The 25,379-nt window shown below is 35.4% G+C and overlaps 1 protein-coding gene across 5 annotated transcripts; it reads right to left on the bottom strand.

The window, feature by feature from the left end:
- Window positions 1–1,354: 1,354 nt before the first annotated feature.
- On the bottom strand, window positions 1,355–9,820 carry LOC122015839. Of its 5 annotated transcripts, none has more exons than XM_042572900.1 (7): window positions 9,685–9,820; window positions 9,371–9,516; window positions 8,774–8,903; window positions 5,169–6,960; window positions 4,456–4,569; window positions 2,689–2,805; window positions 1,355–1,945 (listed from the first exon to the last, which is right to left on the bottom strand). In XM_042572900.1, exon 4 carries the CDS (start codon window positions 6,256–6,258, stop codon window positions 5,257–5,259), a length of 1,002 nt encoding a protein of 333 aa, XP_042428834.1. In that variant the 5' UTR covers window positions 6,259–6,960; window positions 8,774–8,903; window positions 9,371–9,516; window positions 9,685–9,820; the 3' UTR covers window positions 1,355–1,945; window positions 2,689–2,805; window positions 4,456–4,569; window positions 5,169–5,256. The 5 variants fall into 5 exon arrangements, with proteins under 5 accessions (XP_042428834.1, XP_042428837.1, XP_042428836.1 ...); XM_042572903.1 differs by lacking the exon at window positions 8,774–8,903 and adding an exon at window positions 4,790–4,925; XM_042572902.1 differs by lacking the exon at window positions 8,774–8,903 and having other exon boundaries at window positions 1,355–1,626; window positions 1,730–1,945.
- Window positions 9,821–25,379: the final 15,559 nt, after the last annotated feature.

Below are 25,379 nucleotides of genomic sequence, written 5' to 3'. Positions count from 1 at the left end.
AATCCTAGGATAGATAATTCATCCCCACATTTATCCACCAAATAAATAAGGAAGTACTCTTGTCATCATCCTATTAGAGGGGAAATGTCCTCCAACACATCGTAATTAGAATTCGAATATTAGATATCTAGTTAACCACTTGATTAACCATACAACCTGAGGACTTGTGAATATTATATATGAACATTACCCCTAAGCAATTGATAATCTCTATTCATAAATATGTGTTTAAACTTATTCATTTAGTTTAATAAATTGTTTAAATTGTTCAAGTTTATTTATTTAATTCAACTTGTGTGTATCGAACAAACATAAATGAATTGTTATCAAGATGAATAATCTACTACCATAAAACCATGCACACTGTGCAAACATAAATACTATTAAAATTTATAAAATATTTCAAAAATATTATCTGTGAGAAATCATGATTTACAGGTTATGATTATATAATTTTATAAATATAAAACATGTGGATTAATGAGTAAACCTACCAACTCTAACCCTTAGACAGAATGTTAAGTATTATTGTTGTCTAATGGTTTTGATATCCGGAATCTAATATAGAGTGAAATTATGAGGAATGGCTAGATATTGATTTTCTACATTGGACCATTTACAAGGTGCTAGACACCAACCAGCCGACATTATATGGTATTCTGGAGGATAGGGTAAATAAAACATACCATATGTGTTGATATGTTGCACTTGCACATCAACTAACTTTGCATCGTATAAAATTCTTATAGAAAAAAATGACAAATTTTATTAATCATAACCGTACAATAGGACAACACACGAAGTAAATGTTAAATTTGAATATTGATCAAAAAAACAATGGAAGTAGTTTAATAGTTTAATAGAGTAAAAGACAGAATATATAAAATTTAAATCTAATAAAATTAAGCGTAATATGATAATTATTAAGATAAAAGATGATAAATTATTTATAATTCAAAGGTATTTAGGATTATTTTTATAAATGATGAAGAAGGGAGATGTAATGTTCTTTGTGATTGTATGAAGAGTTTTACAAAAGGACAATTAAGCTGGATTATGACTTCAGTATATGAGCATAAGATGAAAGTTGTAAAAATGAATGTATAATCATACAAGAATTAGCAGAATAAGAAATAAAAATATTAGAGTCAAATTTTCAAAAAAAATTTCAAAAGATACATTTAAGATAATATGGATATATATTTAGACAATCAATAAATATTCTTATTAGATGATGTAAAACTATAATAAATATACATATCAAATACAAAAAAGAAAGATAAAAAATTATTTTAGAATGATAAAATAAGATACAATTTATTTAAATATAAATGATATAGTAAGGGATAGACTCTAATAATATAGAAGGATCTATATAATCGATCTCTCATAATGAGATAAGATTTAATTATTGTTGTATAACAATACAACTGACAACATAACTCATTGAAGCCCGACAAAATACAAATGGCAAGCCCAAGATCATGCTGAATGCTCACCAAATCATCCGGTCTGATTGGACAGTCAGATTTCCCGATGCCAAAATCATCATAAATCTAAACTGATTACAACCGTCATTAGTGAAGATGCCATGTGACTCAACAAGAAAAACTGGACTAATCATTACTGTTACAGAAAACAAAAAAAAAAAAAAGGCATATCAGTGAACAAAGCTTCAATGGAACTAACCAATCTAGGAATAGACAGTCGGTGATGGGAGGCAGCGCACCAGCAACACCAGTGTAAACAGATAAAGAATCCCAACCCATGCATCAGATGACTCCATAACATGTAAACTAGATAATTATAGTGCAGGTAGCAGTTTTTCTTTCAAGCGTGAAATCATTTTAAATATCTCTTCTGCTTCAACTTGTTTCCGGATGTCAGTTCTAGAAACTCGGTCAGGATGAAATCTCCACAAAGCTTGTTTATAAGCAGCATGAACCTGGGAAAATTATAAGTTATATAGATACCAGTCAATGTTCCAACAAATACGTCTAAAAGTGGGAATCAACAAGCTTATCATGAGGTCCTTTCACTGGACAAGGGTGAGTCATGCCCCACCTAATTGAGTATAATTAAGTGGATTTAGAAAAAAAACCTTCAACCTAATTGGCCTCAATTAAGGCTTAATTAGAATTCTAGTAGGTGGAACCAGGATTGCAGTGTTTATGCTGAATCTGGGTTTGATTTGGGTAAAAACCAAAATCAAGCAACACTAGCCTCCATCTTTGCTTTTGTCGTTGGTACATATAGTCGGTATAGGGTGATAGAGGTCGAGAATAAAATGTACAAGCAGATACAGCTCTTCAAGTTCCTGGAATATTAAATGAACAAACCACCTAACTAGAGAAAAAGAACCAATAGCCTACTAAGTATAAAAAAAAATTGTCACTCAAGCCTCCTGCAACAATCAGAATGGGTCACCAATCCCCACAAATTTAGAGATATTGGCATTGGCATGTCAACTTATGCATGAAATCCTCAGAATGAAATGAAGAAAATACATGAATGAATAGCACAGAAAGAAGGTTATTTAGTAATCATTTTTATGACAAAAGAAACATTTTTTAGAAAGAAAGTGAAAGAAGCCAATCTAAACAGTCAAATGGGCTGTCATTCAGTAAAATTCAAACCAGTAGTATCACAGAGCAAATCAATAGCTTAGTTTGAGATGATAACCGATACCTCGCGTAACAGTCCCCGTAGGAGTGAAGCCATGTCCCTGTATCTCCATTCCATCTCATCCAGTTCTTTTCTTACGTCAGCACGGAGTTCTTCTTTCAGATGTACCATTTGCTCATTCTACAATTAGCAAATACAATTAGTAAAGGTTCACAAACAATTACCACTTAAAAAGGAAATTCTTAAGTAATTCACCAAATACAATAGCAAAGAAAATGACAAGTTAAAGCATAAAAACTAAAGGAAAGAGAAATTTTGAGGGAGACCTGAACAGAAAATCAAAGTATCAAGTAATGATCCAACAATAATTTCTAAGAATAGGTCTATGTAACTCACTAATTGAAATCTGTGGATGACCCCAAAGCCTGTCAGGATTCAGATTCTATGAATACAACAAGGTAAGAGAAAAAAACAATCACAAGTTACATGCATCGAACTTATGGCATCGTTCAAAATGTTACATCACGGTGCATAGTTGTGTCATGTTCACTAATCTGAACGTGGACAACCAGGCAAACTGCTCAAATTTCAAGTAATCCACAGTGAGCAACTCTTTAATGTCTGTATTCCGTATCATATGGCACCAACCCATTCTGTTTTGAATTGTATTTTAACCATTTTAATCTTCTCTCCGACACAAATTCCAAGTAATCCACAGTGAGCAACTATTTAGCAACATGGTCGTGGTGCACACTTGTTCAGTGGATCCTTGAGATCAGTATAGAACTGAAATTTTAAATATGATCTTATAATTCCAATATCAATAATTGTCCAGGTCAATCACTTATACACTGCTACATCAATTGGTACGGCTAAAAGGAGAAAATAAAAAACAGGACAAAGAAAAAAGGCACTGCACAGATTCATATGGTACTAAAAGTGTTAAAGTCATTGCTTTCATCGAGATAATTATGAAAGTATTTCAAAAAGGAAATTTTAAAATTGTTAAATACGAAATGGAAAGTAGACATATATTATAGGATTAAATGAGGGAAACAAAATTAATTTCTTCTTTCATATTATATATGACTTTATCCTCGTTATTCATGTGAGTGATATGGGATTGTTTTTTAAAGTTAATCATCAATCCATTTGTTGCTCCTTATCTTCAGTTTTGTTCTTCACGATATTAAAAGGATAGTCCGGTGCATAAAATTACACTAATATGAATACAAGAAAAGGGTCTATTATACACGGTCTAATCTAAACCCTAAATTCTAAACCTCAAGCTCAAAAAAACTAAAGAAAAAAATATACACTTGGTGCTCACATGGTGCTTGTGAGCACCATGAGATATGTAGGCTAGTAAACCCCTTTTATATATATATATATATATTCTGCAAAAAAGTATAAAAGAGAAAACATAAAAAATAGTGACCTTACCCGAGAAAAAATTTTAAAAATAACAATAAAATAATGATAATGATGGATTACTTCTTTAATGTGAGGATATAAATTTCACAATATTTATGTGAGATACTATATTTTGTGCTCACATCTCGATTTTTTTCTTGGTACTTGTGATGTCACTTCAAAAGTATGCATTTAATTTAGTTAGCTATTGTATAGTGTTTTAAGGCCACCTCACTATTCAAAAGTATGGCATTTATTGCAGTTCACGCATGACAAACAAAAATTACTTCTGTCTAGCTTGTGCGGGATGCGGCCTTGTTAGACCAACTTAAAACTATTAATTGACAAACATCCTTCGAATGTAAACCATGGACAAAAAGTTATCCACATGCTGTGGCAAAAAACACACAATGGTACCTTCCTCCGTGATTCTCTGATTTCCTCTACCCGTTGCTTTTGCCTTTTCTCCATGTCTAATAAACGCAAGCTTTCAGCTTTTCTCCTCTTCCGCAATCGCTGTGCTTCTTCTGCCTGCAGAATTGAAACAAAAACAGATAATAACCAGTGGCATGGTTCATTTGCAAAAATGGTAAATTTCTGATTTTCATTTTGTATGAGTCATTTAGTATCATCAGGAAGTTTGTTCTTGTTGCTTGTAGCCAGCAGAAAATCAAATTAAACAGATAATTCCAGATGCTTGCCTTCATATAAGATGAGGCTATCATACTTTAAAAATAAACTTTGCCATTACCTTCCAAACTAGGAATGGTCCACAATAAAACCTCTTCCTTCAGCTAACAAGAACCAATCGTGGCAGAACCTTTCTAATCATATTGTTTAAGAAATTAACATGTTCATTGCTTCTTTAGTCCCAAATGGATTTTAACCTAAAAAACAATTGGTAATGCATCTTTATAGAAATCATAATTGAAGGTAAAGCATTTAATTATACTCAAAAGAATAACTTGACAATGTGCAAGCCATCATTAAAGAGACAAAAAATCAGAAAATTTCCATGTACCATATCAAAATAAAATGTCGCCAATCAAGCAGAAGAAAAAAAGAAAGATTATGCTGGTAATTTAGGAAGGAATTGGTGTAAATAACTGAAAGAAAGATAAGATAAAAACCTGAGATTGTATCTCAAGCTTCCTTTGTGCCCATTCTTCTTCAGCAGCTCGTTTGTATTCATCAGATTCCTTATGCTTTTCACGTTCACTAATTGCAGCAGTGGTACTCTGAACCTCGGATACGGTTTGGCCTTATCATATGTTTTTCAACATCATTAGTCAGATTGTCGATGGAGAAGGATAAATCTGGCATGCCTACATGTAAAGAGAAGTTCCATCTGGAAGCTTCATTTTCAGCATCATTTATGGAAGTAGATTCTCCATGAATGACTTTAGTTTCACAGTCAAATGATTCATTACTATATTGGTTTATTGGCTCATCATGTAATGGATCATTAAATGCAGGAGTCTGTTCTACAAATGACTTCTCTTTTGCTCCTGGATTAATTTCCTGGTGAACTGAGTTGCCATGTTGTGATTGTGTGGAAAGGTCATATTCTTTCTCACTATGATTACAAGAGGAATCCAAAGAGTGGGATGGTTTTCCAGCAGTAGGTTCCTCTTTGCCTTCAGAGTTTGTTTCAACCCTTAATGTACTTGTGGAGGAACAATTCCCTGATGAACCTTTCTCAGCTTTTTCTATGCAACACCCATCAATATTAACACTGGTATTCCCTTGCATTTGTAAGTCTGGAGTAAAAGTTTCATTAGGATCAATATGAGTTTCAAAGATCTGAGATCTCAAGTGGCCACTTTCAGAAACTGGAGTAAAAGCTTTGTTAAGATCAATATGAGTTTCAAAGATCTGAGATCTCAAGAGACCACCTTCAGATGCTGACGTATTCTTCCCAAAACTGGGCACTTCACAGCTTGAATGGCTTGGACCACACATGGAAGGTGATGCTTCGAAATAATGAAAGTGCTTGTTTGTACAGTCTTCTAAGTTGTCCACATTTCGAGTGTGTTTGAAATGCTCAGAGAAGCCCATATTATTACAGTGAATATTGGAATGCTCAAAGTAGCTCTTGATCCTACAGTCTTCCAAATCAACCATATTTTGAGTAGGTTCAGATGATGAAAAACAAGGATCAACACTTAATCCCGAGACACTAGACTGATCATCAGATCTCATTCTTACCGTCTGTGACATTTTTCTCTTAAGAGCCGCTCTTTCCCACTGTTCATGGATATGCCCACTAATATCTTCAACTTCTAAATCAGAATCATCGCTTCCAGAAGTGCTAAATGTTGAACTGTCATTTTCAGATGAATATCTTCTTGAACAAGAAAATAGAGCATGAGAACTCCCCGATGAAACAGATTTGGGAACCCTTTTCTACTAGAGTAAGAAGAAGAGAAAAGATCCTCTTTTGAGTACATTACACATTCTTCATCATCTAATTCTTGTTGTGTTGAATAACTGTCAAACACAGGACACACTCTACTGTTTGAGGAATGCTGATCTGCATTACTTTGAAGTTTATCAATTTCTCCCTCTTCATCATCAATGTGTATAACAACAGAAGGAATTTCATTAGTTTTAGCCTTTGGATGGTCAGAATCTTGATGGGAAGACTCTGAGGCATCTATTATGACAACATTAGTTTTCCCTTTTTCAATTTCAATGGTTTCAATGGTCTTGCTTTTGCACTTTCCAAGTGCTCTCCTCCCTGACTGAATTCTTGTTTGGGATTGACCCTTTGACATTGTGGAACTCAGACTGACGCTCAAGCAATTTTAGATACTTTCAGAGAAGATGTAAAGTGATACCAAGTGGTTTTTATAAAACCCAGGTGCCTAGTCCACGAAAACAAATCCTTCTTATGTCACCTCATAATCTTCAAACAAGTACCTATCAGGGAAAAAAAAAAGCTGCATCAACTCTAATTGTGTGTGGGTCAGCATGGTCCATCAAATTCAACTTATATCTAAAAAGGTACAAAACAAAGCACAAAAAATCACATGAAGGGGCACTTAATCTTCACCTCCAACATATAAGTAATCTTCTAGCTAGAAACCAGGGATAATTTAAAAATGAAATGAAATGAAATGACATGCTGTTCAAGCTTCACGAAGAGGAGCTATTATATAAAGAGCAGCCTGGTGCAAGAAGCTCACGTCAATACGGAGTCCCGGGAGACTACATTGGTACATAGTTTTACTCTACATTGCAAAAAGTTGTTTCCACAACTCAAACTCGTGACCATAAGGTCACACCGCAACAACTTTATCATTGCGTTAAGGCTCCCCTTCAAAAGGAGCTATTATATGTTGGCAAAATTTCATGGAAATAAGTTGGTATTACTGAAATTTTATGATAATACAATTGAATTAAGAAGAATAGAGTTAATGCAACAAAGAACATCAAGAAACATGTGTATTGAAAGAATTCCAAAAACACGTGATTATAAGTTACTAGGGATACAACCTTACATAGAGTTCCAATGGATAAGATAGATGTAGACAACCTTTAATAGGTGGCACAAACATGATATAATCATATAATGATGATGGTATCATGAATACTAAGAGATGTATGGACAATAAATAATGATGAGGGTCAGAATTTTTGTATAAGACCATAATAGTGTTAATGCACCTACACCACATGGTAATGTGTTTTTTTACTTGTGCAAAAATTCTGAGGAGAATGTAAAGCATCTATTCATTACATACTAGAGTACTTCACAGAGATCAAGATGTAATATTATAATTGGGATAGGCTCAAAAATAATTAAGAGGAAAACGCGGAGGAAGATGAAGTAACTGAGATAAGTTTTACTATGATGCCAATGTCACTTTCAGTATTCAACACATTTGCAGCCACATGCACAAAATAAACATACTGTAGGAATTATGTAAAGTCCCTCGAAACAAAAGGAAAATTCTGATAGTTATATGTCTTTTTTTTTTTTCTTGATTTATAGTTTTGATGTCAGTTGTTGAAATTTTAACATTAGTCCATTTCTAGAATATTACCTTAGATAAGGATGTGCAGGTATCATTTACAGTTTAGGAATTTCACAAGTTTGCTGACTCCTATTTCTGAAGAATCCCTTCGAAACCTAACTATATACCATCAAATTTTGGGCCACTAGAGATTGTTATAAATTAAAAGATGGATCCAAAATTACCGTGAGGATTTAACAGGCAAGGCATTTCCAAGAAACTTTCTTTATGATAGAAATTTTACAGTCTGACACAACGTAGCTTTTTGAACCCCCATGCCAAGATATGATATGCCTACTCACAGAACTGGCAAGGCTGCATTGCTAAGCAATTCTCAGAATTCATGGAACCAGAAACAAAGAGAAGTTTTTTATTGCAGATAAGCTCCATAGTCTTTTTATAGACTCTTGGGCATCTGCCTAGAATGACTGTGCCCATTCAAGATCATCCCATTGAAAGGAACTTATCAGTTTTCAAGCATCCCTTGGGTCATGAGTCATGACTTGATCTCTTCTATTCAACTATTGGGTTTGAACTTAGTCAAAAGTTTTCAGTTAACTGTACCCACTCGCCCTTCTTTTCTTATTCTCCTTTTTTTCTTTCTTTCTTATATATAAGGAAAAAAAACAACCCCGCCTAGTGTGATAAGTTTGGTTGTTGTTGGAAAAAAAAAGAGGGAACGAGTCAGCATGAATAAACAAAAATGATCAACTAACCGGAGCTCAAATGCAGCAGCCAACTAGCATTGATCAACTGGTGATGCATGGGACTCCTATAGAAGGATAAATCCCTTCTGGTTGGGAGCTCTCCAATAAGTGCAACCCTTCCAGGTAGATGCCTAGCCATCTACAAAGAGATTGAAAGAGTCTCACCCTCATGACATAAAAACAATACAAATTTTTTTTTCTTCTCTTTGCTACTTTGAGTTTATAGATCCAAGAGTTTGCAGAATTGTTGAGCAATGCAGGATTAAAATTTTGTGAGATAGGCATTGTATATTATGGATAGAATTTCTAGAAGTCATGCAACATTAAATATGTGAAAAAAAATCCTTAAAACTATCTAGAAGGGCCCTTCCTATCAAATCCTTATGTTGATTTCCAAATGGATTTGGTAGTCATCCTAAAGAAAAAAAGAGAAACAGTCTCCATGAAGATATAATAATATTAATTGTATCAACTATCTATAAAACAATTATGGCAAAAATCCCAGCATCAAGCACCATCTTATGGATAGATATATCCACAGCGCTACAAAATAAAACAGTGATGATCATTTGAAGTAAAAACTGCACAAACAACCCCAGTCCTTACATGGCATTGAAAACTCATTTCCACGTATTGCTGGAACTAATATTATCACCCGATTGATATCCCCGCCGAATCACCACCCAAAGTAGATACCCCTTCAGAAGATTGATAGCGTGCCAAAATGAATCAGGATGAATTACCCAACCTAACTGAAAGAAAAAAAAAATCATAAAATAGATAAAATAGGAATACACATCAACAGGACTACAAATTAGGGTAAGAATCGAACTAGGCTTGGAAACATGCGAGGCTCGATCGCCTCAGAAATCAACGTTGGTAGATAGAAACAACGAGTTAAGGAATCTAACGGGACGAACCTAGGGAAGCGGCAAGAAGACGACGGGACTTCGGATCGTCGGAAGTCGGCGGTCGTGACCCCGGAGAACATGCGAGGGTTACGATATCGCCACGCGATCGCAAGAGAGATCGAGGAGAAACTAGAAGGCAGGGAGGTCGAGGTGCTCCTCAATTTGTTTCCCGAAATTGCAAGGATATCGTTCCGCGCTCGGCTCTTCTGATCCAAGGGCTCTCGACTGGTTTGCACAAATCGTGCGGCCGAATTTGAAGAGGGACTTTTTCGTACGCATTGGAGCGGATCCCGTACAATAAAGTAGATTTGAAAATTGAAATTCGTTACGGAACCCGAATCGCAATGGGGAAAGTGGTTGGTTTGGACCCTTCCCCACGAACGGACCGGCGAACCGCATCATCGGCGGTTAAATTGAACCGCCAACGTCTAAAATATTAAATTAAATAATAAAAAAATAATTGTTAAACAATAATTGTTACACTTTTAGGTTCCGTTTGGTGAGGATGATAAGATTAGAATTGAGTAAGTAGGATAGGATTGGGGATAAGATTATTAATCACTCCTCATGCCTAAGGATTGTGAATCTCACTCTTAATTAATCCTAATTCCACCCCTAATCAATCCTACCAAACGACATATTAGTAACTTTTTGAAAACATAATTCTAATCCTATCATCCCTACCAAACGCAGCCTTATAGAAGTATTTCATATCACCCGCCTACCATAAAAAGTTCGGCAATTTATCAAAAAAAAAATGTAGTTTGTATATTATATTTATCAAAAGGCGTAAAGTAGTTTTGTTTATACCAAAAAATGCAGATAAAAAAAATTCAATTCCCAATTTACCCCTCTGGTAACTTATCAATTTCCTCTTTTCAATCATCATTTTTCAAGCATCCAAGCCACAAATTGAATTGAAAATTAATTTGTGGTTCGGAGGCACGTCCTCTCAACGTCTCTCTCCCTCCATCCCTCTGCCAGGTTTTATAAACATGAAAGAAATATGAACCTCCTTCGCTTGTCATTCCTTCTCGTGTTGGTTGGCGGGATTGTAAAAGACCAGTTAGGATTTAGGGATCCATAAGAGTTTCAAGAGGAGTTCAAAGAATAACAGCAGTTAAGAACGTCAGTGTTGAAAGACAAACGTCTAGCAAGAGTGAAATTAGTAGAAGAATACAGTTAAAGATTTAGTAATGTATGTATAGATTTATTACTGTAAAATAGGGTAGTGATGTAAAAAAAATTACAATTTAGTTGCAAAGGGTGATGACAAAAATCGTGTTTATAGTTTCATTGGATGTTTCGGGAATAAATATTCAACAACACCTGCAATATGATCTACTCCAATACTTAATTGATTTGCAAGGTGCTCCACTATGATGCTAGATTTCAGCTAGACTTTACTCATGCATATTAGGTTAATATGGTAGGTAACAGGAAGTTGGACCTGATATGCGATCATATCAGGCCCACTTTCTGCGTTGATCAAAAGTTTTGTTTGATACCATATCTATCTTCTCTCTCCCTCAACCCTTCATAGTGATTGGGAGTTTGCATAAATTCAATTACCCTTGGTCCAGCAATGTGTTTATACCAAAAGCCACTTATCGACCTAAACTTGTTTGATTACACCCATTTAATGTGTTGTTAGTTTTTGTGGTTGTAAGGAATTAAATTGTGCTAACCATTTTTTATTTAGGTCTCTCATTCTCTCAGTGGTGGTCCTAGTTTATGAGAATTTTTTGCTTCAATATGAGCCTGATATTAGATAATACCAGGCCCACGATGGGCCTGATATCATACCATATCAGGCCCATCATGCACCTGATATGGATCATATCAGGTCCAACGTTATCTTTGGTTAAAACTTTGTTTTTACATCATATAGATCTTTCCTTGCTCAACCCTTCCTAGTAGTTGGAATTATGCAAAATTACAAAAACCCTAGGCCCATATCAATCGAATTGTGTCACAACCACTGATAAATTATGAAAATCTAATAGGTACATCATATATTTGGTCTTTGATAAATTTATATGTACAACAACACTTGATTATGTAGTTGCAAATTTATTAAATTAGTTTGTTATTTATTTATCAGGGGCAATCATATAATTGAAGAAATTCTCTCTGAGATATGGAATATGCTTGATACAAATTCTAGCATTGGACATGAAGCTCATGTAGGAGAATTATCCAAAACAAATATTCCATCGTCTTCGGAGTATAGTGGTGTGCCTAACACAAATAGAAATACAAGTAGTAATTTCACATTTTATCTAAATGAAAAAACAAGTATTCAAGAAGATGAGGTTCTGAATCCTTGTACAACACTTGGCGATTACTTTAAGCATACTTGGAGTGAGGAGAAGAGTATTATACCCGAATTGGAGAGGAATTACAATGTAATAGAGATGTACAAGAATTCTTAGCTGATGATATGCAGATTGAACAATATGAAATTTCTCCAGAGCAATACAATGACTTAGAGGAGAAGTTACCAATAGCTGATGATCTATATATTCTAAATTCTCGATTGCTCCAAAGGCCAATTGAAGAGGCAACAGATGAGTATGAATTTTGTGTTGGACAAATTTTTTCGTCTCAGCAAAAGTTCAAGAATGCACTTGTGAAACATGTCATGGTTAAACATATGAGATATAACCCAGTTGACACTCAGAAAAATAAATTAAAAGTCATTTGCTTCAATCAACCATGTACATGGAGAGTAGTTGGCCGGGGGAATGTAGAGTTCATTGTTACGAAATATATAAAGCAACACCAATGTGGCACCATTAGGGAAAGTGCTGATCATCAAACATGTTCTTCCTCCTTTGTAGCGTCTTTTGTTGAAGAGCAATTTCTTGTTAATGAACAGTACAAGCCAAGTATGATTATATCAGATATAGAAGCTAGGTTTGAATTGACCATATCATACAGAAAAGCATGCATTGCTCGAGAGAAAGCGATGAAGAAAGTTGTTGGAGATTATGACCAAGCATATAGAGATCTTCCACTATAACTGCGTGAGTTAAAAGTTAGGGATCCTGAAACATATGTGGCACTACACATGAATAGGGATAATCAGTTTCAATGATCTTTTTAGGGTTTTGGAGCTTGTATAAGAGTATTCAGGTCTTATCTATGCAAATTGATTGGAATTGATGTCACACATCTAAGAGAGAAATATCCGAGTGTGTTGTTGATGGCTACAGCAATTGATGCTAATGACAATATTGTAACGACCCGACCCTTTGACCTCTTGGGCCGCCCTTGCGGCGGCCCACTGGCGGCCCTTATGTCGTCAGCCCATTTGACGACCTCTAATGTCGTCGACCGAGGACCCTTTGGTCGTGCCGCTACTTACTAAGACTTTCCACCCCTAGCAGTGGATTTTTGTCTTCCCCAGGATTCGAACTCTAGACCTCCAGACTTAAGTACTAGAGTTTATGAATCCTGGTAGCCAAGTGAGAGCTCACTTGGTTACCAGGATTCATAAACTCTAGTACTTAAGTCTGGAGGTCTAGAGTTCGAATCCTGGGGGAGGCAAAAATCCACTGCTAGGGGTGGAAAGTCCTAGTGAGTAACGACACGGCCAAAGGGTCGTCGGTCGACGACATGAGAGGTCGCCAAATGGGCCGACGACATAAGGGCCGCCAGTTGGGCCGCCACAAGGGCCGCCCAAGAGGCCAAAAGGGCCGGGTCGTTACAATAAAGATGATATCAGAGCGACCTTGTGACCGTGAGTGCGCCTGTGGCAGGAGCACCCAGGGCGCCACCTAGCGAGGGAGATTCTGGGATTTGTCTATGGTGTGATTCGTGGTTACACAACGAGGACGTTGTGTCTTTAAGTAGGGGTGATTGTAATACTCCGGTTCTGAGATTCTGATTAAGTACGACTTAAAAGGTTAGATGGTACTACCATACCACCAAGGTGCACCTTCCTTTTCAGAAGCCCAAACTCAAAGAACTCCAAAGTTAAGCGTGCTTGGCTTGGAGAAATCTGAGGATGGGTGACCTCCTGGGAAGTTTTCCAGGGTGCGTGCGAGTGAGGACAAAGCACGCTGAAAGGACCTCCGGTGGTCTGTGGAGCTAGTCGTCAACCCGATGGGCAATTCAGGTAGCGTTCCCGGTTCGGTTCGGGTGGGGTCCACCCGAGCCGGGGCGTTACAAATATCCTCCCAGTAACCTTTGGAATCGTTGAAGTTGAATGTGGGTCTGCATGAGAGTGATTTTTGGATCATACGAAGATATTCTTTGTTGTTGATCCAAAGTCAATGAGCATAGCATCAGATAGACATCGCGGCATTATATCAACAGTTAGAAAGTCTACCCTACCGTCCATCATGCTTTCTGTTGCCGCCACATGTCTTGCAATATAGTAACAGATACTGGTAGTAGGTCATGTTTAGGCTTGTTTTGGGCAGTAACTCGAGCAAACACAACACTCCAATATGATCTCATAATATAGTCCATGTTTGAAAATTATCCAGATGCTCATAAGTGGCTTCAAAATATTGACCATAAAAGATGGGCTAATGCACACTTTAATGGTAGAAGGTACAAAATGCTAACCACCAATTGTGTAGAGAGTTTAAATGCTTTGTTTAAGGAGACACATGAACTTCCCATAAATAGGTTAATTGATAATATCAGAAGAAAGGTAGCTCAACGGTTCTTTAACCATAGGGAGGAAGTCTTGAAATGGTATGTTGCTTTGACACCTCATGCTACCAAAGAAATAGATTCAATGAGGGAGAAAGCTAGACGATATAAAGTCCACCCCTACTCTCAATCTGAAATAATGTAAGTAGAGACATGGGGTGTTTCATTCATTGTTGAGTTGAAGAGAAAATATTGTAATTGCGGGGAGTTTTAAATTTTAGGATTACCTTGCTCACATGCAATTGTCGTTATCATGCACCGGAACATGGATACACTCCCATATTGTGAGCATTATTTTCATTCACAGAATTGGAATGTGACATACATGGATCATATTTACCCCTATCGAAACAAGGAATTTTGTCTTAGGGGAATAAACAACATTATAGTTCTATGTCCCCGTAGCCTTGTGCAGCCGAGTAGGCGAAAGAAGGCACGGATCAAGTCAAAACATAATGGGAAGATAAAAATCAAATGCAGCCGGTGCAACTGGGCCATAATCGGAGGACTTGTAGAATGTCGCCAGCCTCTGGGTCTTGACTTACTTGTAAATTGGAGGAGTTGATCCATATATTTTGTATGTAGTACATCCATAGAATTGTAAGAAAAATAATTATGCAAAGTGATGTTGCTGTTATATCTTTGTATGTAGTATTTATTTTATAATATAGTGTTATCTATGGTATGAGAAGTGTAAACCAACCCTAGCAAGGCAGAACTAATACTTCACACTATATCTTTATTTTGTAAAATAAAAGTGCACTAGCAGTTGTGAATATTCAGAAATATAATAGGTTTAGTCCATCTCTGCATTTCAATTCAATAGGTAGGGGTTGTTAATTTCAAAGTCATGTAAATTTATTTTAAACTATAAATAAGTTAAAACTTAGACAAAATGATTGTTGTTATGCTTGAAAATTAAAATTGGACATCGGTTGTCATTCATTGAAAAAACATAGGTGCACCGTTCCGTGCCAAATGGTACTGAGCAAGAACTTCTTATCCAAGGTGTATAAATAAGTCTTGACACAATATATACTATCTCCCCTCTCAAACCTTCATAGGGAACGTGATTTCAAGTAAATCCAAGTAGCGTAGAGCCATCAGTGGGTTTTGACCAAAACACCTAGACACCTCTAATTGGACCCAAAAGACTTGAAATGGATCCAACGGTACTATCCATTACTGATGTACCCTAAAACAAGGAGTAATATATAGAATAAAATAAATCAATACAATATGAGCTAAAAAAATTACAATTTTGAATAACTACAAAAAAATTTAGATAAAATAAGAATATATATATATATATATATATATTAAAGCTTCTCCTCTCTCGGTTGTTGTTCATTGAATACAAATAAGCTGCATCGTTCCATGCCAAATGGCACGAAGCAAGAACTTCTTATCCAACGTGTATAACTAAGTCTTGACACCATATATATTATCTCCCCCCTCAAACTTTCATAGGGACCGTGATTTTAAGTAAATCCAAGTAGCATAGGGTCATCAGTGGATTTTGGTCAAAACACATTGATAGACCTAGACGTCTCTGATTGGACTCATTTCAAGTCTGGTTAGATTCTGATATTGCAAGGACTCCAACGGTGCTATCCATTACTAGCGTTGCCCTTATATGAGACCATATCATGCCCAATGTGGGTCTGATAGGTTTCAAAAAATTTGATACTATCTCTCCCTTCTATAAACTAAAAACGTGCTACCATGGGTTTTAAGTGTTAGAGTGTATACTAAAAGCCTAGCTTTTGGTATAAACATTTATCTAGAAATAAGAATCACATTGGTCAAATGTCTACATTTATGATAAATGTAGTTGTTCAATTAATTTATATTGTAGATAACATGGTGTGTGGTGTCACATACAGAAGATCATGTTATCAGTTTCCTTATAAATTATAAACAGTAGCTCACGACTAAAATGGAAAGGGATAAACCATTGGAAGGTCGTAGTGTAATTATGTATTAGTTTATTTTGACTATATAATTACACTAGTACACTCAGAGTGTATTGAGTAGGACCATTAGAGGTCGTTTCTTTTATACTGACTTTATAAAGAAACAAAGACCTCAGTTATTATGGAAGTGTGTGCTCTTAATCCTAATATAATAACAAGCACATATGTTTGATATTTATTTCTTTAATTTATCAATGGGTGAGATTTAGTTCGATAAATCAATAAACCCGATAAGTTGGGAAATGGTATCACTTATAGTGTGTGTTGTTGATTATAGAAGGAAACTGTGTCCTAGAGATACTAGGTTGATAATGTCCCCAAGAGGAGCTCATAAGGATTGTCATGTTAAACCCTGCAGGTGGACTTAGTCCGACATGACGATAAGGTTGAGTGGTACTACTCTTGGACTTAGATATTAATTAAATGAGTTGTCAGTAACTCACTTAATTAGTGGACATTTGTTATCTTAAACACAGGGAGACTAACACACTCATAATAAGAAGGAGCCCAAAATGTAATTTGGGATTGGTGCGGTAGTTCAATAATAGTTCTCTAGTGGAATGAATTATTATTGATAAAATTAAGTTGTGTGTTCGGGGCGAACACGGGATGCTTAATTTTATCGGGAGACCAAAACCAATTCCTCCTCTCGGTCCCTATCGTAGCCTCTAGTATATAGAGATTTATACCCACCGCATACCCACCTTCTTACCCATCCAATGGGGCCGGCCAAGCTAGCTTGGAACCCAAGCTAGGGCCGGCCAAGACCAAGTGGATGAGTTAAGTTGGTGGCCAAAGCTTGGGTTCCAAGCTTAGGTGGCCGACCACTAGAATATTAAAAGGATTTTTATTAAAATTATTTCTCATGTGGATATCATGTTTTTAAAAGAGAGTTTAAAAATTAAAAATTTCCTTTTATAGCTTTCTACAAAAGATTAAGAGAAGAGATTAATCTCTTTCCTTATTTGTAGTTTAAAAGGATGGTTTTAATTTTTGGTAAAAACTTTCCTTATTTGTAAATCATCTATATGTTTAAAAGAGAGTTTAAAATTTGAAATCTTTCCTTATTTGTTGATTAAAGGAGGATTTTAAATTTTAAGAAAACTTTCCTTTTTAAACATATTCATGATTTAAAAGAAAGTTTAAAAATTAAATATTCTCTTTTATAAGTTTCTACAAGAGAAAAGATTTGATATCTTTCCTTATTTGTAGATTAAAAAATTTTAATTTTTAGAGATAACTTTTTTATTCACATGTTTAAAAGAAAGATTTTAATTTATTAAATTTCCTTTTATAAACCAATCATGAAGGGATAAAAAGTATTGAGATATTTTTATAAAATTCCGGAAGCAAATAAGGAAGTTTTAATTGGTGTTTAAAATTTTATTTGCTTGGAGTTTTTTTTGTGGCCGGCCATTATAAAATTGAGAAAGGAAATTATTTTTAATTAAATAAATTTTCCTTTTCAATGGCAAAAGAATTAAGGAAGTTTTTATTAAAATTTCCTTATTTGCCAAGATCAAGGATTATAAAAGAGGGGGTAGAGGAGGCTTCATGGCTAATGAATCTATTCTATTTTTCTCTCCCTCTTTTCTTCTTCTTGTGGTCGGCCCTAGCCTTTCTCCTTTCTTCTCTTTTGGTGGCCGAACCATACATCTCTTGGAGCTCTTGTTGGTGGCCGAACCTAGGAAGGAGAAGAAGAAGAGGAGGAAGCCTCATCTTGAAGATCCCTTGGAGTATTGGTGGTGATCAAGTTCTTCTTCCTTGGAGGTGGTTCTTCTTGTGGCCGAACCTTGCTTGGAGAAGAAGAAGTGGCGCGGTGGTCCTCGAGATGTAAGCTCTTTGCCCACACGACGTCCGGGATAAGAAGAGGAATACGGTAGAAGATCAAGAGGTTTTTCTAAAAGGTATAACTAGTAATTTTTCTTTCCGCATCATACTAGTTATTTTTGGAAATAATACCAAATACAAGAGGCTTACGTTCTAGTGTTTCGAATATGGTTTTTCGAAGTTGTGTTCTTTTGTTTCTTTCTTTTCCTTGTGATTTGATTGTTCTCTTTGGTTAACCTAAAGTTATTTTAGGAAATTAAATATTAGCTTTCTATTAAAGGTTTTGTCTAGTCGGTGGTGGTTGCTCCCATATCCAAGAAGGCCATGTGCCTCGCCACGTCAGTACTGGGAACCTTTTATGGAAATTAATATTTAATGGAATTAATAACTTAAGGAGACTTGGGTCGAACGTGTTAAGTTCCGCAGGAGATCCAAGTCAAAACCTAAAAGAACAAATAGATTAAGTTTTGGATCAAACGTGTTAAGTTCCGCAGGCGATCCAAAATTTAATTTAAAAGAACACATGGTAGCTAGGAAAAGGTTCAGACCTTTGTACAAAATTTTTGTACAGTGGAACCTATAGGTTTTCTAGCAACCAACAATTGGTATCGAGCTAGGGTTTTGCCTCTGTATTTGGTATTAGTTTAATTATGCACATGTCATACATAATTTAGGCAGGTTAATAGTAGGATGTGCTAACTTTGTGGATCAGGATCCAACTATTATGGCTTATAGTTATTATGTGTGTGATTGGACCCTGGACATGTCAAGGGCATTTTATTGTGTGTGCATGATTGTATTATAAAATACAGAGCTGTATTTAGTTTTATTAGGATTTTATTTTGATCTAGATACATGTACATTCCTTTTATGGAATATAGGATCAAAATGTAAAATTCTATTTATGTCATGGATCTAATCTTGCAAAGCGTGGAACCTTCGAAGGACCAGAGAACTAGGAGCAAGATGGATGCGACAGCTAGACCCGGTAGCGGTGGCCAAATATGGCAGAAGCTTGGGATGACAACACACGGAGGACAACTAGAGATAAAAGCCATAATAGTTGAAAATTAGATTTTCTATTTATTGCTTTTATATTGTCCGTGTGTGCATGTTGGTTTACATATTTAGTAGGCTAGCATAGTTAAAATTCCTCATTTATAAATAACTAAGTGGGAGAGGGATTTTAAGTAAATCCCATGGTCTCCATTATTGGTTTGTAAGTGATGCAAACAAGCTTGCGCGTTGGCTCTGAGTGCCTTCCTCCATAACGGATGAGCTTGTTTGTGGATCACTAGAACAGACTTCCATTTTGGATGACTATAGGAAGTTAATTAAGAGCGTGTGATCTTCCCCAGCGGAAGGGGCATAATCTTATTAATGGACTTAGTGTCAAGTAATGGTATACACTTAGACACATCTAATAGTATCCTCCCCATCGGAGTCACTATTATTTGTGTGACCAAATGAAACCAACTATTAATTTGTCATAAAACTAGGTTGACAAGATAATAAAATTAAAGGGTTAAAACCCTCTTACAAATGATTGATTTTGTATACGTCCACACTAACGTGGCATACAAAATTAACGGTGTTTGAGATAATTTTATTTGTCATAAAGATACGTTGACAAGATAGTTAATGGGTAAAACCCTCCTTTTACAAATGTTGAATTTGTATACGTCCACACTAACGTGGCATGCAAAATTCACGGTGTTTGAGGTGTTGGTAAATTTAAATAATATTGTTTGAGGAATCAATGTTATTTTAAATTCAAAGAGTTTTGACCAAATATTTGATCAAAGACAGATCAACTATTAATTTTATTCGTCATAAAGTAAAGTTGACAAGATAATAAAATTAATGAATAAAATCTCCTCTTCGATTTTGTATACACAAAATTCATGGAGATTTTAAGGAGTTTATCTTGACCAAATATTTTTGTGATTCTTAGGATGTTTGTCAATCCCTAGTAGTCATACTATAGAAAAAGACTTAGTAGTCCCAATTGTAATGATTGGAAATAGGACTTGGACATTAAGGTAGACTGTCTTCTTAGAACTAAGAACAATTTAGGTGTATTTAATTCATTAGTTGAAACATGTCTAGTGGTGTTATCTACCAGAACCTGGAGTGTAGATACAAGATGCCATTAATCATGTCTGTAATTCATTGCAGGGTTCCAGGAAACCCGACAACTAAATAAAAGGTAAATCACCGTCCACATGGGCACTACTGTAAAAGGCTGTTGCAGGGGGAGATGTTTATCCTTTGATAAGAATAAAATATGGATTTTAAGTAATTGTCTTTACGTACCAAGTTTAGAAAGAACCTGACTTCAGTTTCTAAACTATTATAGATATTGTGTCTATTTTGATAACAAAGTTGTTATCAAGAAAAATAGGGAAGTTATCTATTCTGGTATGGTAGTTGACAATTTATAATCCAATAACTCCCACGATGCAACAAATGGAAATTAGTAACACATCTTCTAATTTTAAGAGAAAGTAACCTTCGGAAATGAACCAATTATATCTTTGACATCTAAAAGCTAGGTTATACTTGAGTAGGATTCATTGGTAGCTGATGAACTTTTGGGTTCATTAGTAGTGGAAATCTTTCCAACCTGCGAGTCTTACTTGGAAGGAAAATAACCAAGGAGCTTTTAAGTCTAAGGGGTATGGAACCAAAGATATATAGGAATTGGTTCATTCTGATTTGTGTGATCCTATGAGCATCCAGGCAAGAGGTTGTTTCAAATATTTTATCTATTTTATAGATAACTATTTGAGATACGGATATATTTACTTGATGTGCCGCAAGTCTAAGTGCTTTGATTAGTTCAAAGAGTACGAGGCTGATGTGGAGAAACGACAAAGTAAAAATATCAAGACACTACGGTAAGATCGTAGTGGCAAGTACCTCTTGGGAGAATTTAGGAGTCATTTATCGGAAGTAGGGATTCAATCCCAACTAACTACAGCTGGTACACTCCAACAGAATGGTGTAGTAGAAAGAAGGTAAAGGACTCTTATGGAATAATTAGATAGATGATGAGTTATTCAAAAAATTACCAAATTTGTTTTAAGGATAAACTCTGAAAACGAAAGTGAACATAGTACCTTCCAAGATAGAACTCTCTACTCATATAGAATTGCTGAATAGGTGAAAACCTATTTTGAAGCATATTCGGATTCGGGTAATCCAGCACATATGAGAGACAATGATAAGTTGGATAGGAGTCCACTTGTTTGTAAGTTATCCTAGATAAACAAAAGTAGGTTTATAGTCTTAAAAATCAGAAAGTCATTGTTAGCAACAATGACTGATTTTTAGAAAATGACTATATAATGAACCACGTGCTCATAAGTAAATTTGTTCTTAAGGAAATAATAAAGGACATATCTAACCTAGTACCAACTGTACAAGATAAGATACCACAAGAAAACTGCAACACGTATCACAAATGATACACAATTGCAGAAAGTGCCTTGTCGTAGTGGGAGGGTTGTTAGGCAACCTAAATAGGTCATGTTTTGGGAGAGTTTTTGGACTCGATCCCTGAAGGACATAAACCTGATCTCCGGACATATGATAAAGCACTCCAAGATAAATATACAGCATCTTGGCAAAGAGTAATGAATAATAGAATTAGAATATATGTATTCTAATAAAATCTGGAAGCTTGTAGAACCACCAAGTGGTGTAAAAGCCTTTGGGTGTAAAAGGTCTATAATAGGAAAAGAGGGATAGACAGGAAGGTAGAAACCTTCAAAGCAAGGCTAGATGAAAAAGGAAACTTTTTCACTGGTAGCCATGCTTAAGTCTATTCGGATTCTTTTATCTATTTGGCAAGTGGATGTCAAGACAGCATTCCTTAATGGAAGTCTTGAAGAAAACATCTATATAAAGCAACCAGAAGGGTTCATTGCAAAGGGCTAAGAGCATCTTGTGTAAAGCTCAATCATGGACTGAGGCAAAGCTTCAAGGTCTTGGAACATCCGGTTTATCAAAGTAATCCAGATCTATGGATTTAGTAACCGGATAAGTCTTGTGTATACAAAAGATGTGATGGAAACGTGGTGATATTTCTTGTACTATACTTAGATAACATTTTTGGTAGTTGGAAACAATATCAAAATGTTGTCAGAAGTAAGGGTATGATTGTCCAAACAATTTGATATAAAGGACTTGGGAGAATGTATATATTCTTGAGATCAAAGTAATAAGGGATCGCAAGAAAAGAATATTTTACTTATCCCAAGCTTCATACATCGAAAAAAAAAAAAAAAATCCTTGCTCGTTTTAAGCATACAAAACTCCAAGAAAGGTTTCTTACCTTTTCAGGATGGAGTAACTTTATCTAAAGATATGTCTCTGTAGACATCAAAGGAGATAAAGGAAATAAAGGCAGTTCTTTATGCTACGGCTGTTGGAAGCCTAATGTATGCTATGCACGAGATCAGAAATCTGTTTTGCCAAGGGCATAGTTAGCAGATATCAAAGTAATCCTGGACAAGGACAGTGGACTGCAATAAAGCATATATTAAAGTACCTTAGAGGCGCTAGAGATTATATGCTAGCTTACAAGGCAGTTAATTTGGTCCCTGTGGGTTGCACGGATTTTGACTTCCAATCGGATAGGGACAATAATAAATCAAGCTCGGGGTTTTGTGTTTACTTTAGGAGGTAAAGTCATAACTATGGAAGAGTGATAAGCATAGGTGTTTTTCTGGACTCCACCATAGAAGCTTAGTATATGGCAAACCTCTGAGGTAGCCATAAAAGCTGAATGACTCAATAACCTCAAGATAGACTTAGATATGATTTCTGGTTTGTCCAAAGATTATTACAATTTATTGTAATAATGTTGGTGCAGTAGCAAACTCGAAGAAACCATAAGTCTATTAAGACAAGTAAACACAATAGAGCGCAAGTACCACCCAATACAAGAAATTGTATAAACGAGGAGAAGTTGTTGCCGCCTAGATTGCATCAGGTGATGACCTATAGATCCTTTCACTAAGGTCCTTAAGGCAAGAGCTTTTGATGGGCATGTTGAAGGGTTGGGAATCAGATGTATGGCAGCTGATATGGCAACTTAGTCTTTTAGTATAAGTGGGAGATTGTTAGAGTGTATACTAAAAGCCTAGCTTTTGGTATAAACATTTATCTAGAAATAAGAATCACATTGGTCAAATGTCTACATTTATGATAAATGTAGTTGTTCAATTAATTTATATTGTAGATAACATGGTGTGTGGTGTCACACGTAGAAGATCATGTTATCAGTTTCCTTATAAATTATAAACAGTAGCTCACGACTAAAATGGAAAGGGACAAACCATTGGAAGGTCGTAGTGTAATTATGTATTAGTTTATTTTGACTATATAATTACACTAGTACACTCAGAGTGTATTGAGTAGGACCATTAGAGGTCGTTTCTTTTATACTGACTTTATAAAGAAACAAAGACCTCAGTTATTATGGAAGTGTGTGCTCTTAATCCTAATATAATAACAAGCACATATGTTTGATATTTATTTCTTTAATTTATCAATGGGTGAGATTTAGTTCGATAAATCAATAAACCCGATAAGTTGGGAAATGGTATCACTTATAGTGTGTGTTGTTGATTATAGAAGGAAACTGTGTCCTAGAGATACTAGGTTGATAATGTCCCCAAGAGGAGCTCATAAGGATTGTCATGTTAAACCCTGCAGGTGGACTTAGTCCGACATGACGATAAGGTTGAGTGGTACTACTCTTGGACTTAGATATTAATTAAATGAGTTGTCAGTAACTCACTTAATTAGTGGACATTTGATATCTTAAACACAGGGAGACTAACACACTCATAATAAGAAGGAGTCCAAAATGTAATTTGGGATTGGTGCGGTAGTTCAATAATAGTTCTCTAGTGGAATGAATTATTATTGATAAAATTAAGTTGTGTGTTCGAACACGGGATGCTTAATTTTATCGGGAGACCAAAACCAATTCCTCCTCTCGGTCCCTATCGTAGCCTCTAGTATATAGAGATTTATACCCACCGCATACCCACCTTCTTACCCATCCAATGGGGCCGGCCAAGCTAGCTTGGAACCCAAGCTAGGGCCGGCCAAGACCAAGTGGATGAGTTAAGTTGGTGGCCGGCCAAAGCTTGGGTCCCAAGCTTAGGTGGCCGGCCACTAGAATATTAAAAAGGATTTTTATTAAAATTATTTCTCATGTGGATATCATGTTTTTAAAAGAGAGTTTAAAAATTAAAAATTTCCTTTTATAGCTTTCTACAAAAGATTAAGAGAAGAGATTAATCTCTTTCCTTATTTGTAGTTTAAAAGGATGGTTTTAATTTTTGGTAAAAACTTTCCTTATTTGTAAATCATCTATATGTTTAAAAGAGAGTTTAAAATTTGAAATCTTTCCTTATTTGTTGATTAAAGGAGGATTTTAAATTTTAAGAAAACTTTCCTTTTTAAACATGTTCATGATTTAAAAGAAAGTTTAAAAATTAAATATTCTCTTTTATAAGTTTCTACAAGAGATTAAGAAAAGATTTGATATCTTTCCTTATTTGTAGATTAAAAGAGATTTTAATTTTTAGAGATAACTTTTTATTCACATGTTTAAAAGAAAGATTTTGATTTATTAAATTTCCTTTTTATAAACCAATCATGAAGGGATAAAAATTATTGAGAAATTTTTATGAAATTCCGTAAGCAAATAAGGAAGTTTTAATTGTTGTTTAAAATTTTATTTGATTAGAGTTTTTTTGCGACCATTATAAAATTGAGAAAGGAAATTATTTTTAATTAAATAAATTTTCCTTTTCAATGGCAAAAGAATTAAGGAAGTTTTTATTAAAATTTCCTTATTTGCCAAGATCAAGGATTATAAAAGAGGGGGTAGAGGAGGCTTCATAGCTAACGAATCTATTCTATTTTTCTCTCCCTCTTTTCTTCTTCTTGTGGCCGGCCCTAGCCTTTCTCCTTTCTTCTCTTTTGGTGGCCGAACCATACATCTCTTGGAGCTCTTGTTGGTGGCCGGACCTAGGAAGGAGAAGAAGAAGAGGAGGAAGCCTCATCTTGAAGATCCCTTGGAGTATTGGTGGTGATCAAGTTCTTCTTCCTTGGAGGTGGTTCTTCTTGTGGCCGAACCTTGCTTGGAGAAGAAGAAGGTGCGTGGTGGTTCTCGTTTCGGAAGATCGTCGCCCACACGACGTCCGG

This window comes from Zingiber officinale, chromosome 8B (assembly GCF_018446385.1).
Source record: "Zingiber officinale cultivar Zhangliang chromosome 8B, Zo_v1.1, whole genome shotgun sequence".
Taxonomy (NCBI): domain Eukaryota; kingdom Viridiplantae; phylum Streptophyta; class Magnoliopsida; order Zingiberales; family Zingiberaceae; genus Zingiber; species Zingiber officinale.
This window is presented reverse-complemented; position numbering and strand designations above follow the sequence as displayed.

Bases quoted from the DNA above. Each gene is read 5' to 3' on its own strand.
- LOC122015839 (XM_042572900.1), bottom strand. From the start codon at position 6,258: ATGTCACAGACGGTAAGAATGAGATCTGATGATCAGTCTAGTGTCTCG.